Here is a 16,694-nt window from a genome sequence, read left to right on the forward strand (position 1 = left end):
AAGTTAAAACAAAAATTCCTCTAGGGTTCCTGAATTGAAGAAGATGTATAATGCATATTTGTCCCCTGTAGGGTTTCTGCTTTTTTGTTTCTTTTTATATTATGAACATGTATATGTTTCCTCTGTCAGTACTGTGTTTCATGTTGGGGGATTCTGCTTTTATGTTACTGCACTTATATACAGCAAATATAAAAAAAGCTTGTAGAAGGTGAAGCTCAGGCACTGTTTCTATGCCAGTTTTCCCAAAGTCACTCTTAAAATCTATACAGATGCCACAGACCTTTTTTTTCATGGGTAGCTTTTTTGAAAATCACTTTCAGATCCCTTTTTTTTTTCTGATAACTAGATGTTAAAATTTTGCACTGTACTGCCAAAGGGCAGAGGGACAGTTTTTTGTCTCCAGAATAAAAAAAGTTCTTTATTTATTACTTTTTATTAAATTACTTTAAAAGAAGAAGTGATAGCACCTGTTGATTATTGTATTACTCCTTCATCCTCTCTTTCCATAAAGTAAAAAAACCCTTTAACCTTAGGATGGCGTCTAAGAATAGTCCCTTGTAGAAATTTTGTTCAGGACTTGAAACAATTAGTTTTTGCCTTACTCTGTCTGTTTGTTCTTTCAGGGCATTCTACCTGGACAAGTCAAACTTGCCTCCAAATTCAACATCTAAAGGAGCTTATATTGATAAGGTAAATAAAAGTGTTAAGTGCCTAATTAAACTCAGCCTGTTACACACTGTGTTACTGAGACTTACTCCATCAAAAATTGAATTGTTTAAAGCTGGGGGGAGAGGGGCAGGGGAAGGAGGAGCTCTCTTGCAGCTTTTTGTCCCACCTGTGTTTTTTGGGGTAGGTGGTTCTGATTAAAAGGTGTGGCAGGAGAGTATCTGTGTATCTGGGTATCTGTATTTGAGAAGAGGGATCATTGCCTTCCTTTTTCACTGTGCTTTCAGAGCAATGCTACTGCCCTAGGAGCATGTGAGGTGCAGGCAGAAATTCTTTCTTCTGAAAGCTGGAAGTGCTTTTCCAAATTAAATACTCCTTCAGCATCCCGCTCAGAAGACTTTATTCTGAATCTTCTTATTTAGGCTTTCTTCAAATGCTTTCATCTGTCTTTAAACTTCTGTGGCTGAGAGATCCCAGGGGCTATAAAAATTCATTTAATACTCTCTTCTCTCGTTGAAGAGTTAATTCCTGTATTGCACCCCAGTAGGGGGAATAAAGAAATTCCTGGGGTCTTGCCTGTGAAAGTGATCGAGCTACTATGGCTTGAGAAATAGCAGTGCTCATCAGCTGAGCTCTATGTCGGACTAAAATTTTATGTCAGTATCAGCCCTGGTTTTAACAGACTGGTGGTTCCTGTTTCTTGGATCCATGCAGGACTGCACACAGGGGAAGAAGGACATTTGCCACTCCTTCCCTGGGGAGTCAGCAGCGTGCCTGGCAGTCATAGGTGCAGCAGGGGATGTTTAGCTGTGAGGGAAGTGCTTGTTGCCCCTAAACCTGTTCCCTATCTGTTTCAGCAAAAAGTTCAAGGGCAAGAGAAAAGCATCTCATAATCCACATCTGACCAAGGGATGCTAGGTTAATGCATTTATTTGGCAGCTGGAGCAAGCCAAGAGTGAGTGCATGATCCAGTTCTGGCTGCACCTTTCACTTCATTGTCCATAGCTTTGCATTAGTAGATGACACCATCTAAAATCAATTTAGATTTAGATGCAAGTTAATCCAGTAGGACCTAAACCAAGTTAAATCTGTTTGCACCCAGGTTAAATTTTTTTTTTATAGCTGATTTTCTTGACATCTATGCTTTTCAATGAACTAAGTATCATAGGACCAAGTGAGGCTGCTGTTTCTCTAACTAGTTAAAACTGTCTTTAGGGAATTAATCTGTCTTTCAATAGATTAATTCTTTGAGTAGCATGGGGATTTGTTGCAATCTTTAAGTGTTTCTGGAATAAAGAGAAGTAGGTATTTGAAATTAGGTGGTCTGAAAATTTGTATTGTGAACATCTCATTTACACAAAGCACCATGAGATACTGGTTTTCATTGCTAGACCACTTTTGAAGGCTTCTCTTCTGACACAAGCTTTGCACTTGAAAGCTGCCTTCTTTACTTCATTCATTCTTAGTACAGTAATGCTGGGATTATTTTAAGTCTTACTACAAAGTTAACCGGTTTTGCTTTGTACTATGTTTTTGTCACATCTGTTAATTTTTATTTTTTGATGTTAGTCAGGATTAGGAACTAGACATTTGACAAATAAAGGACAGTGTTGTCATAAATGTAAGATGATTTTCTCAGCAAGTCAATTAACAAGTCTTGATATCTTCCTGTATATATGTACAGTCGTAGGTTGCTTCTTTATGTCTTCCCTTCTTTCCCAGTCCATTAGTGGATACAGTACTCATGGATAAATCAAGTCTATTGAAGTGAAAAACACTTCCAAAGGCAGGAACTGGGAAGGAAATAGTCAGTGATGGGAAGAACTGAAAAGCTATAAAAAGTTGTCATGTATCAGAAGACTCTGTGTTTGGTATTTATGTCATGGAATTTGGCTTTCTCAGCCAGACCTGCTGTTCTACCTGCATCTCTGATGACCTGCTCTGATAGAGTATTTCCTGTGCTCTCAGGAGCAAATATTCAGATACCTCTGTTCCTCCCTTGCAGCTGATGAGGCCTCTCAACTGCCTGGATGAGCTGTACCGGCTCGTTGGGTCCTTCATCCGCTCCAAGCGCACGGCCGCCTGCGCCTACACGGCCTGCAGCGCCTCCGGCGTCGGGCTGCTCTCGGTGTCCTCCGAGCTCTGCAGCAGGCTGGGAGCCTGCCACATCATCATGTGCAACAGCGGTGTTCACCGGTAGGACAACTGGCTTGTCCCTCTTTTTTTGTCAGTCAGTCACTCCGTCACTGCAGGTTGGAGTCTGCTGCTCTTTTCAGAGATGGATCTTACACTAAATATCTAATATCTTACATGGAACAGCGAGTGCACTTGAAAGATTTGTGGAAATTCTAGAGCTGTGTTTGCAGCGATTGACAGAAATGGACAGTACAATTTTTTTTTTGTTTGTGCAGTTGTAATGAGATTGTTCCCCATTCAATTCAGTAAAAGGCAGAAATCTTAATTGCTAAAGTAGAAAGAGGAATGTTACCTAAATGAATAATACATATTATATTGAACTCTTAATACAGGCAGGAAATGCTGAAATTTTTATTTACTTTGTATGGTACGGGGAATAATAGGAGAGCTTGACTCAAGGAAACAAGATGATTGATTCACGGAAATAAGACACATGCATTTCTGCAGGTACACCTTATGATAACAAGAGGTTGAGCCTGAAGGATGATTGATGTGTTTAATACAATACCAAAAAAACGGACTGACCTATAGTCAACTGAACTTTGTCATCAACCTTAAGAGATTTTAATAGACAAATATTTATATGACAATAGTATCACTACAGAACTCTCTGGTACTTGATCGTATTTGTCACAGGCAGCAATATATTTATGTTCCAGCTAGGCAGATTACAATTTTTTGGGACAGTGTACCAAAAAAGTAAAGACTAAAATTTGAGAGGGGGAAAAATCCCAACAAAGAAAGGAATTAACATAACAAATAATCACAGAAGAATTAACACAACAAATAATCTGATACTAAAAATATGCTCTTCTCAAGAGAATTCCAAACTGTAGATCAGGGGTAGCAGTATGTTAAAAATGCTACTTAGTTTCTGATCTATGCAAGTCCTTATTTTAGCAGACTTGGTTACCAATACCTTGTGTTAGAATGAGCAATACTTTCTCCTGATTTTAAATAAAATCCTTTCTTCCAAAGAGTTGTGAGGAGGGAAGAAGAAAAGAGGCAATTGCAACATAAGCAATGCAGATTATCAGGAAAAGGAAAAGTTTCATATACAGCCAAAAAAATTAAGTTGTATGAAGACAGTGTTTGCCATTTGAGAGTTGGCAACAGACTACTTGTATTACTCTCTGTCAATGATACAAGTGTACATAACAAACTGTATTTAATTTTAGGAAATAGCTGGAAAAAGCTTTGCTATGTAACATTAGTCACTATATCAGAGGAAGATGCAAATGCTGTGGAGCATGGGTTGTCATGACGCTGTTGTTTCAGAAGACCATGAGGCTGTACAGCTTTTCTCTTTGTCTTGCTTTCAGTTTCATGTCTTATGTGATCAGAAAAGGCGTCAGGCATAATTCTGACAGGTTTTTTTAAGCTGAAAAAGACTGCCTGTGGGTTTGACCAGCATTTCATGAATTTGTCAATACATTCGTGCCAAAAATTCTGATAGTTTAAGACTGTAGTCAGAACTACCCAAATAAACTATTACCCTGTAGTGTGTGGGTCATAAATTATTCAGAATGATTTGGTGACTGAATAAGATCTGGTTTGCTTAAATCTGAACATGAGCTATTCTAAGATGAAAATTAATTCATCATCAAATTTCTGCTCAAAACTACGGCTAATTCAAAGGTAAAAGCTCCTAAAATATCTATAGAAGTGTATTTTAAAACCACAAAAAAATTAGAAAACCAACCACAAAACCATATTGGTTTTAAAGACTGTATTATGAGCATGGGAATGGGATTTGAAAGTGTTATGTGTGGGTTTCTGTCTAGATGTTAAAGGATTCATCATCATCTATTTACATAAAGATGCAAGATGCTTTTCTCTAAAGCATGACTTGTTCTACTTTACAGTGAGTCCATTTGAGTTTTGGTACACGATACTGCTACTTCATTTGTGCATTAATACTGCCTTTGTGGCTGCCATCTGTTCAGAGAAAGAAACACCAACTCTTGGCATTATCAGAGATATTTCAAGATGGGCCCTCCAGGAAAAATGAATGGGCTACTTGAGAAATTGTATAGGTACTCAGGGGTTTGTACCTGGAAGTTCAGAAGAAAACTCATGTATTTAGAGACAAGAAGGGATTAATTCACTCTCCTAAGGGAAATAAATCCCTCTGAGTGGTTAAAGCTAAGAAAGTTTTTTAATAACAATTTCCTGAAATTGCTGTTGCAGATGCAAACTGGATGGATGAAGAAGTTTTTCCTTAGTATTTGGAGTCATATAAAGTCACTTCATGTGCTGTTTTCTCTTTCTGGTCTCCCTAGGACACATCTCTACAGTCCAGTACTGAGTGGGCTTTGGTTTTTTGACATTCAGAAATTGCCTTTGCCCAGATAGAAAGCTTGCTTTATTTCCAACTGGTAGGTTTGCTTAGTGAATTTTGTGTCCAGCATTTCTAATGCTAAATTCTTCAGTGTTTTTGTGGACCTCCTCTCCTTGCTGCTCTCAGAGTAAAACAGTCTTGCAGCATCTCAGAATCCTGTGAGGAGGACACAAGAGGAACGAGTAAGATGCTGCATGTCATCAAGTCCCATAGACAGAGGATTTTGCTTCATGCCTGCAATCTTGAAGGCTAAATTCTTCAGTTTGTTGGAGTAGTATTTAATCAGGGCAGATAATGTTGCAAAATAGTGCTCCTTAGCTTGTTATCTAGTTCCTTAGAGTTCCAGCTACTGATTTTCAGTTAGAGGGGATATTTATCTCTGGTTGTACTCAGCAGTGTATCTGGCTTTCTGTGCTCTTAGAAACTAAATACTGTGGAGTCCATGATTGTGATCAGTTGCAGAACTTCACGTTTTGTAGGCCCAGATCAATGGCTCATGACTGTTTTTTAACACTAGGCTACGGATACTAAATGAATTGAAAATTGGTATTATGTACAGATGCTACTGGATGAACAGATGAGGGGAAAGATGTGAATTTTTCTTGCAGATTACATTTTGAAAGTCTATTAATTTGTCAGTCTTGCCAGCTTAAAAATGAAGATCAACTTGGAGCAAGGCTCCCCCATAATTTCTTTTTAAAAGCCCTCATTTTAACTCAGTTTCTATGATTGGTCTTTAAGGGAGTGAATGTCTGAGAGTCTGTGGAAGAGTACAGGGTGGTCTACTCATCAACATCTTTCTTTTGTTCATGGGGAGTGGGAGCTGAGCAAGACATTAATCTGTCAAAGTTTAAATACATATAATAGAATTTAAAATAGAATTTAAAATATATACATACATACATATATATATACACCTTCCCTCACTCAATTTATTCATCTCTTACTGAACTGATTGGAGGGCCCTTTCTGAGTTCTCTGAATTTAGGTGTCATGGATTGACAAGGGGGCAGGGGGAGGTTCTGCCACTGCTCCTTATAACCAGAAGCAAGTCCCAGATAGCTTGTGAGGGAGGCGCTGGGTGACAGTCCAATGCAGAAGAGGCCAAGAACTATGAAACAGCAGCTTTGTCTGCTTTGACAGTGATTGCTGATCTCTGGATCAGCAGTGTCTTGGTTTCTGACTTCTCTGTGATCCATATTAAATTGCTTTTTACGCTGCACTAGGCTAAAAAGGCTTGACAGAGTTCATACTTTCATCCCTATATCCAAGATAATGCTGGGGATTTTGAATTGCTGGTGATTGCTTTTCTTTGATTTTTATTACGACAGTATGTTTACCAATTTACATTAAAGCCTGCAGTCCTATATCTATTTCAGACAGCAGTTCTTTCCAAATACATTTTGAGCGCCAGAAAACCAAGGATGGGGGAAAATAAGTCCCTTTAACCTTCACTGTCCTAAGTGATGTGTGAGTGCTACAAACTTCCCCGTGGATTATCATAAGCGAACATGCCTTGTTGATCAACAAGAGGAACATAACTCTGAATTAGTTTGAGAAATCAATAGTTTGCATTTTTATTTTACCTTTTTTATCTTTCATAATTATATTTCTGCCTGCCAGCCAGCTGTCACCCTGTAAACAACGTTCTGCTTTCTTTGCTTGTGTTCATTCTGTTTGAAGTTGCTATCAGACTGTACAAATGCAGGTGATGAAAGGCACTTTTAAATTTTATTGAATCACGATTCTAGCTCCTGCTTGAGGGAGAAGAGCAAGACTGCACCGCACAGACATGTCCTAGCCCCTTTCTGTGCCAAAATGAAATTAGGTGCAGCAGCTGCAGAAGTCTGTTCAGGGACCATAGGCCTTACAGGCTCAAAGGAATAATTTAAAGCATCCAAATGAAACAAATCCCAAGTTTATTTAAATTTTTGCATTTCCTGGAGGATAAAGGGAAAAATCTTCTATAATCTTGATGAAACCCAGAAAAATCGGAGTCTTATTTTCTTTTCTGAATTTTAATTTCCCCTGCAGAAATTCTCTCCTTAATGTTACCATCCTTCAAGCAGTGGGGTTCTGGCTGGCAGACACTTGGCTGAAGAATGAGGCAGGTTTTGCCAAGTGTTGATTATGCTGTCTCCTGTAGCTGGCAGTGGTCCTGCAATCCAGCCAAACCTGCTTCATCTTCCACGTTGCAAAGCAGAGTAGCACCATAAGCTGTCCATCATGGCCAGCTGCCTTTCTGTGAATCAAATGAAACAAGGTGAAAAATAGGTACCCTGAATTTGTATTTTTGACATTCTAACGTAAGAATTCTTCCTTTTAGATTCAGAAATTTTCCTCTAAGAATTTCGGTCTGAGCTCAACGAGTGTATGCTACAAAGAAAATCCTTGGAGTTTTGCAGCTGTATTCAGGCTATAAACTCCCCAGTAAGAAAGCTTTCAGGGATCAATGGGACTACTTTCAGGAGACAGGTTAGCACAGACTGACAAACTAATCCATACCCTTCTCCAACCACCTGGTCTCAACTGGGCTTTAAGTCCTGCTACCTTCCCATTTAGTCAAGATTCTCTTTTATTTTTTAAATGGTAGTTCTGTTATGTCTGTCTACAATTAGTATATTTTTGTGATATCATACCCACTGAGGCAAAGACAAACTTCTCTTTGTGTAAAATAATTATTTGGGATAATAGAGTATTATTTAGGATAGTAGAGCAGCATAATTTAGGGTTTAGGATCATAGGGTATTACATTCTGTGCTGGTTACTATCTAAAACCAACTAAATAATTTTGAAATATGTGAGAATTTATCTTAAAATAAAATAGGCAAGACATTTAGCACAGATAGTGCTATGCTGTTTCTACAGCAGTGGTTGTTTTATTTTGCTCTATATTTGTCTTTCATAGGCAATCTGGTACATTTTTGCTTTGTCACCTCTAGTGTATCTAATACATACACTGGATGGATTATAGTCTTACTGTTCTCTTGCATGTTTTAAATTCTGTGACACTATTTTGTTTAAAATGCAATCCGAAAATGCAGAGAAATGCATTAAATGCAGTGAGACAGAATGATGGATCTAAATCACTACTTGTATGGATTTCAAGGTGTGCTTTTTTTCTATTTGGTCTTTTTTAACATTATAGATGTTTAGTAGCAGGGTTGACACACAATGCTATTACTGTGCTCTGTAGAATCATCCTTTCGTGCTTCAGTTCCTGCACAATTGCCTTATCTGCAGTCCAGGTCTTTGAAACTGGTGTTTTTCACGCAAAATCTTCTACTTTACAATAAAAATAAAATAAGACCTCTTGAACAATCTGAAATTAAAAACGTAACCAGATCTGCTTTAATTTTTGGCATAGAGAGAGGTAAGTGAATAGCTTAAATTATTACAAGACAAGAAGTAAATTACAATTTTTTACCAGATTTACTTGCCTCCTTACAGAGGAAGAAGCCTTTAATGGAAAGACTTTCTGCGCAGAATGAGAGATAATTACCAAAGCTGGGGTTTCAGGTGCCTTTAAATTGTGTTTATTTTTGCAAGTGTGATGGAAAATGAGTAAATAAAAGGCATGGAATAGTTCAAAATTTTGGAAATGCTGTTCTCTCATCATGCAAAGAATATTTCATAGTGAAATTGCTTCCTTGCAACATTTCCAGCTGACTAGAGGTGCTAAGATCTTACAGGAAAATGATTGTGAAAAGATGCGCCCTGCAGTTTTTAACACTGACAGATGATGTGCAGTGAAAAGAAGTGCCTTTTTTTTTTCTTCCTAATTTCTCTTTGAAAGTCTCTCTGTTTTAAAGAGGTAGATACTTACATTTATTTATGGAAATAGACTGGATGACGATAATTTTTAAATCTACAGAAAAACAATATTAACATAACTTCCTTTGTGTTTCATACTTTGTTATTAAAAAATACTAATATTGAATCAAATAACCCTGATAAAAATATGTTTTTAACCTACAAAAAATTCATTAACCAAGGGTAGATTTGATATATGACTAATAGATACTTACCTCCTAAGAATGATTCTCTGGCTTCATAAGTTCATGACATCTACTTCAGTAAGTCAGAAATCTATTGGTAGTTTGTGTCTGAAAATATCTGGTAGAGCTGGGTTTGCTTATCCTGTCATAGGATGGGGGAGATGTACCTGATAAGGGAGTTGGGATATCTTTATTCTGAGGTTTGCACAACTGTGTAACCACAGTGGTGCCTTTTGTGAACCTGCATGCTGGTGCTCAATGGATGAAAGACAGAAAATCCCTTTAACACAGGCTGCACGTGGCTGCTCTATGTGGTGATGGTGTGTGTTCCACAGACAGTTACTTTTTGAAGTGTTGTTTTTGATTCAGAGTGGAATTAATACACTTCATGTGCATAATAATGGTTTTCTGTATGTTGGACTGGCCTTCAGTGGATGGGCTCCATCCAACACTGATTTTATAGTGGCCTTTCCACACTGGCAACATCTCAGCTTCACAAAGATTTATAAAGGGACTAAAACTAAGTCCTGAACTCCTGCGGAGTTTACTGTAATTGTGAAATATAGTATTTTACTTTAGTGTATGATCTTCATGCTCATTTTCTCTCTAATACTTAATGTTTGGCCAGATTTACCGCTGTTGAAAAGCAAGGCTGTTCAGCAAAATTTCAGTTATGGGCACAGAGAATGCAAGTTTTACTGGAATGGAGACATATTTCCACAATGAGAACATCCTAGAGCTTGTGGAAGAATCTTGAATTAGGCCTGCCTATACTTTGTCCATCTATTTTTTTATAGTCCTGAACAACATTTGTCTTCCTTTTTAGTTTTATTGTGTCTATTTTCTTCTTCAGATTGTTCATCAGAATCAATGCATATTACCCAGCCATCACGATTAATTACAGACAAATGCCCCAAAAAATGTTGACCCCAAATTGATTTACTTTAACACTAAGTTTTTTATTACTTTATGCACTGATTTAAATAATATTCCTTCTATATATAATAATTTAAATGATAGCAGAAAAAAAAGATTACTTAGTAGTATAGTTGATGTAAAAAGTGGTCAAATGTAGGAATGATTAGCTTATGATGCACGGGAAGAAAAGTAATTAAAATAATAATAATGGCATTAAATTATATGTTGAGAGAAGCTTTAGTTTTTAATTAGACTAAGCATAGTCATATTTTCATATTTTCATATTTTTCATATTTTTTTCCTGTTCACATAGAACATAATTAATTTTGGCATCTCTGACTGTGGTAACTACTAAACCAATTTGTTTCACCTCATCTTTTCTACTCAGGGCATTTTTCTAAGGGGTGTTTTGGTGCATTTTTGGATGTAGAATGGCTGAAAGCCGAATTGAAACCTGAGAATGAATTGGACGATTTTGATCCTTTTTACTCTGGTAACCTAAATATGCACTTTGCGGCATGGCACCTCTGTAGGTAGTGAACACAAACTCAAAATTATTTTTTCTTTCCAGTGATATTAGGCAAGCTGTAGTGAAATATTAAATTTCTCGGAAAATTTCAGTCTGTATTTGTATTTTACAACTCCATTTTTCAGGATTGATGTGCATCTGTCCAGCTGATTTGCAGCCCTTTAGTGAAAATCACATCCAGTCAGAAAAAAATGGACTATTGGTGATAGAAAATCATTTAGTCTTACTTTTTCAGGCAAGTTCAGAATGGTTTGATCCAGAAGTTGTTTTGAAGTTTGTGTTTAATCTTCACATCAATACTGTCATGACTGATGGGAGACTGGGGATAGCAGGCAGGAGCTGGGAGCAGCTGCAGCCCCTTCTGTTTCTTGGAAACCAAATGGATGAAATGAGGAATTCTCAGCCCTGTTGTCCTGGGAAATCCAAATGTCTCTGCCTTGCTGTTGTAATCTGTCAAGACACGGAATTTGTCATTCTAACTGACATAAATTCTGAAATGATGAATTTGGGTCTTTTGTTTTTCCCACATTAAAAAAAAAGAGGTGAGAGGAAAAGAGAAGGAGTCAGAACAGATTTTGATCTGTTTACACTGTTAAATCTATGGATTTGGGCTTTATGCTTCCCATAACAGAATGTTATGAAGGTTTTTCCCCAAATATTTTCCTTGTTTGGCTTGTCTGGGCTGATTGCATCCAAATGACCAGATACTTTCAGAGGTCAGAACTGCTTCCAGATTGCTTTGTAAACTTTAATACCATCTGTTTATCAGCTCTCAAAATGCAGGAGAAAAGTGGATTATTACTTGCTGCACATATTTGCTGACAACCCTTGATATTGAACTTTGCTCAGGTCACCAGAATAACTTTACAAGATGGAGAATAACCAGATTTCATATTGTTTATTAAAATTTTAGAAGTTACATTGGTTTAAATTTGCATTTGCTTTATCTCTCCATGCTTGGCAGCCCTGTTGCTGAGGTACTTCCAGTTATGACTTTTCCATGTTACCATCTGATGTTTTGTGTGTGCATTTTTTCTTTCACAGCAGGTGTCTAGGGGAGTTTGATTTGTGAAAAGGGATATGTACTAATTAAAAAAACTATTTGAAGAGCTGGGAGAAAGCACCAGTATGTAGATAAATGAGTCACTTTAGCATAGTCTCATGGAAAATGAATATGATCACTTTTGTTAGAAGATGCCATCTCACTGTTCTGGTGTTCAACTAAAATGACACTATTTGAGTGTTGCTGGTTTTTATATTTAGAAAGTAGTGAACTTATTTTTTAATCACAGGACAAAAGCCATAATCTCTAGCTTATATTTAACTCTGCCATTCATCAGACCTTTTATGTGCCAGAGGAGAAACACAAAATCTGGTGATATTAAATTCCACCTCTAATGAAACAGTATATTCAAATGCAATCGAGTCTCTGATGCAATTTTAACAGTTTTTAGCATCTGTTAATGAATAAGAAGGTTTTTTAAAAGAGAAAATAGATGTATCAAACCAGCATTACTCTGGGATTTCACCTCAAATGTAAAATGTTCTATTGAAGAGGTATAATAATTATTAACATCGTTACTGCTGTCATCATGAGTGTCTTTGCTACTAATTTCATAGGACATGTTAAAAATACTATCCTTAGAATTGCTATTCTTACTTGCTGTGGAGAGAGATCTTCAATTTTAGTATATGTATTTCAGAACAGTACTGTAGTTGTTGCCTACCTCCATAACAGCCTCTAAAAGAAATCTTTATTATGCTGTTTTGCTCTGTCTATGCTTTTTCCACTCTGGTTATGTCTTTATCTACACACTTGGCAGACTTATTTCTGAATCATGGTTGGAATTGCCCAAATGTAGAGGCCTCGTAATGTCCATGATGATCAGCCATTTCACCGGGTTTGGATAGGGAGCAGCTTGGCAGCCTTCTTTCAATCACAAAATTGCACTTAATTCTTCAATATGACCTTCGTTTAGAAGGTTCTTTTGTTAGTTTTGATTCACGCATGCGGAATATAATTTTTTGATACTTTCAGTCTTAAGGGCTCCAGGAAGATGGGATTTCTGGGAAACTTGGCTCAGGAACTACTTGCTTGAGAGCTGTACTTTGAGCCCATTAGTACATATTATACCTACTGAGAAACTTTTTGCCCTTTTTGTTTGGCTTAGATTATATCTGTCAAACTACATTTCAGATACTTTTGCTTTTTTCCACTGTCAGTAGAACAAAGCCTCCTTTGCAATCTGGTCTTGAAGGTTGGATGTTTAAATTTTGGTGCTGGCAAATATTATGAACATGTATTTTGTGCAATATTTCACTTTTCAAAGACAAGATGAAAACAGAGTTTAGAATTTCTAATCTAACATTTAGCTATCTTACACCTTAATCAAACACATAAAAGAAAGGATCAATACACTCTTGCCTCAAGTTAACTGAGGACAGTGTATACAAGAAACTGGGGAATGAAAATTATCTCATTACTAAGGAAAATCACTTAGCTTATACATTTTTTATGAAAGACCATTTAAAAAGCTACAGATCAAATTTAGTATCCTCTATGCTCACTTCTGTGAAACTTCTTGCAGTCCAGAAATTAGCTTAAGCAGTTTTTAAAATGTGTCATTTTGGGTTTGCGTGTTTTTTTCAGTAAGAAAATAAGTACAGACACATTTTTTTCCTCCTACATATCTTCTGCTCAGCAAGATAAGTGTTTGATTGAAACATATTGTCTGTTCTGTGTGCGTATTATAAACTATGCAGAACACTTTGGTCAGGATTTTGCCAAAAGGGTGCTCAAAATTATATATTAATAATGCGTCTTAGTTTTATTATTTGAACTTGAAAATTACAGCTTTTGTCAGGTTCTGCTGAGGTAGAATAATGTTGTGTACAACCCATCTTTCTGGTTCAAGAGATTTGATTATTGCAGTACTTTGGTTGTGAAGAGAAAAATGGAGCGATTTACTGGTGCAGAGTAGAGCCACTCTCACCTCCTGGGTTATAGCAGCCCTCAAACGTGTTCTTTGTAAAAGCACCTGTTTCTACTTGGGTGTTTTTTCTCTATCCATGAGTTTTCTATGGCTGTGGTCTTGGTTGCATGAGAAACCAACCATTTTTCTTGTCCTGATAACAATGAAAATGAGATGGAGTCTTCAAAATTACTTTCCCTACTACTTCTTGCCTGGTGTCCCGGCAGGTTGTCTGTCCTACTGCTCTTTTCTGGTTGCTCTGATACAACAGTGACAGCCTTTCTGTTAGATGAGGAACCACAATCAGTTTTTGTCCAAGCGTTTTTTTCAAAAAGATTGGCAAACAGCACAGGACAGTTCATTTGAAGGAATGCAGTTTTCATCTATTTTCTTTTTTGAAAGGGGTAAATGTCTCTTAATTTTGCACTGCACTGATGTGCCAAGACAATAATCAAGCTAAATTAATTGTAAGAGATTGGATCCTGGTACAAAGCCTTGGTCTTGTTTAAGAGTGGAGGGGGAGAACATGCAGAAACCACCTGAAAAGGGATTTATATAATTGCAAAAAATTTTTTTTCTTGGGTTGTTACTCTCCAAGTTGTGCACTTGCCAAGCTATAGTTTCTTGTGTGGTTTTTTGTATGTTGTTTTTGGGTTTTTTGGGGGGAGTTGGGTTTTGTTTGGGTTTTTTTCCTTAAGAACAAAACAAAACAAAGCCTGCATGGGTGAGGGAGGTATAGGAGGCACATCTACTATGTAATCTTTTTATGTATAATTTTTTCAAAAAGAGGATTGATTTAAAAGCAGTTATTTTGAGGCGATATCAGACAGCTGACCTCTTTCCCCCATTGCAGCTGCACCCTGAGCGTCACCCTGGAGCAGGCGATCACACTGGCCCGGAGCCATGGGCTGCCCCCTCGCTACATCATGCAGGCGACGGACGTCATGCGCAAGCAGGTGAGGGACTTGCTGTGCCAGAGTGTAGGCACACAGCTTTGGTAACTGGGAGTGGGGAGTGGGTGTCCTGGTTTTGGGCAAATTTGGGAGAAAACCTCCAAAAGGGGGCCCCGCCAGAAAGCAGATCCACATGGCTCCTCCCTGCAACTGGTTCAGGAAGGATTCCTTGGAGAGAAGTGGAAAGAACTTTTTTATTTAATAGGCAAAACACCCCTCAGCACACAAAATGAACAATACTGGATGACATCAGTTGGTTTTGCAGTCCTGTTAGGAGGGTGCTAGTTATAGGAAGAGAGCTAGGGCTGCGTTTATAGATAGTTGGGTGGTTGGGGTAAATGTGTAGGGTAGCAGTCCTAGAAGGTTAATGAGTAGGAGGAAGATTATGAGGTATGTTAAAATTAGGGCTAATTTTTGTCCTTTTTTGTCTAGGGGTATTATTAGTTGTTTTGTGACTAGGTTGATAAATCATAGCTGGAAGGTTGAGAGTCGGTTAGTAATTCATCAGTTGTCTGGGGAGGGTAGTAAGAGAGCTGGGAATGTTATTGAGATGAGAATTAGTGGGATTTCTAGGAAGGATGGGCTTGAAAATGAGTCAAAGAAGCTTAAGTTCATGGTCAGGTTCAGGGGATAGTGCTTGGAGTGATGAGTGGTTTGCTAAAGGGGGGATTTATTGATATGAATGACAGAAGTTTGGGCTGAAAAATGATGACAAATTCAGAAAGTCTCTCTTGGGAGTGGTCGCTCTGTTATCAATCTCTCTGGTGCTGGGAATGGCTGCTGCAGCCACAGGGTGCAAACTCTCGGTGTTTCCCAGGTCCCAGTCCGGAGCAGGTTCGAGTAGTTCCAAAAAAAGCGAAGGAGAAACAGTCCAGGGAAAAATTCGGACTGCTTAGCTAAACTAACTGATGAGCAGAATCAAAAAGCAAGAGCAAAGCAGAAGCAAGAGTGAGAGCAAAGCAAAAAGCAAAGCAAAAGCAGCACTATGTACTGCCCTTTCTCTGTGTCCTGCCAGCTGTAGGGAATCAGGCTGATAACAAAACAAAACTTTAACTCTTCAGAGCCAGTCTTGAAGGCACAGAACATAATATCCAGCATAAACAGAACACACGAATGGGGATACAAGCATCATTATGTCACCCTAGGGCAGTGGGCTACAGCTGTGGAAAGCAGGTGAGCAGCACTGAAAGCAATGAGCCATGGAGTACCCAGGTGCACAGACCAACCACCAAAGGGAACAGAGGGCACACAGGTGCAATGCATAAACAATCACAGGTATAAAAGGCTGGGCTAAAGAAAAAGAAGGGCAGATGCTTGCAGCCTTCTGGGGTGATGTAATGTTATTCTGTGTGGGCAGACACCTGAAGCCTTCTGATGTGATACAGTGTCACTCTGTATGGGTTGAAGCTTTCTGAAATTGTATTATGATACTCTGTGTGTCATGGATATCGCACCTGCAATGTATGCTGTGACAGGAGAGACCTGTGTGCTTCCAAACAGCACACGTAGTTATCAAACAGGAATGATTTGACCAAACATTTTTTAGCCTCCATCCTAATGTTGTACAGTGTCTGAGTCCTAGTTTGGATGCTTTGTTGTTTGTGGTTTTGCCTTTTTTTTTTTTTTTTCATTTTCTTCCCTATTGTTGAAGGTGGTTTTTTTTTTAATTATTATTTTTTAATACAGAAACAGGCTATCTCTAACCAGTTGTTTGCTTTCTCTTATGATTTTACTAAGTGATTTTTGTATACTAACTACCTTAGTGTCACCTTACATCAGAATAGTCTGTTGAGTAAGACAATTTTTATATTAATACATATGATTGATAAAAACAACTTAAGATTATTAGATATTGCCAGTAAAAAGTGACTCATGCACTGAATTAAGGGGAAGCATAGAAGGGAAGGAGAGAAACAAATACTACTGTTTTTAATTTCCAGGCAAGATTCCTGAGGACAATGTCATTATTGCAAAACAGTGTTTTTCACTCTTTGGCCATCATAATATTTAGGGGCTGTTGTGGATAGATAACCACCTCAACATGAACTCTTGGTGTGAAGGTATGCCAAAAATATTGGATTAAAAAGTAATATCAACTGAAAACGGGGGTTACGCTCTACT

The 16,694-nt window shown here is 37.8% G+C and overlaps 1 protein-coding gene across 2 annotated transcripts in view; it reads left to right on the plus strand.

Moving 5' to 3' along the window:
• Positions 1-16,694, plus strand: part of PREX2 (phosphatidylinositol-3,4,5-trisphosphate dependent Rac exchange factor 2) — a 172,747-nt gene that overhangs the window by 139,258 nt on the left and 16,795 nt on the right. For both annotated transcript variants that reach the window (XM_030944089.1, XM_030944088.1), the window contains 3 exons: positions 624-690; positions 2,672-2,862; positions 14,474-14,576. In XM_030944089.1, the coding sequence (XP_030799949.1) occupies positions 624-690; positions 2,672-2,862; positions 14,474-14,576 (361 nt within the window). The remainder of the gene's footprint in view (positions 1-623; positions 691-2,671; positions 2,863-14,473; positions 14,577-16,694) is intronic.

This window comes from Camarhynchus parvulus, chromosome 2 (assembly GCF_901933205.1).
Source record: "Camarhynchus parvulus chromosome 2, STF_HiC, whole genome shotgun sequence".
NCBI lineage: Eukaryota > Metazoa > Chordata > Aves > Passeriformes > Thraupidae > Camarhynchus > Camarhynchus parvulus.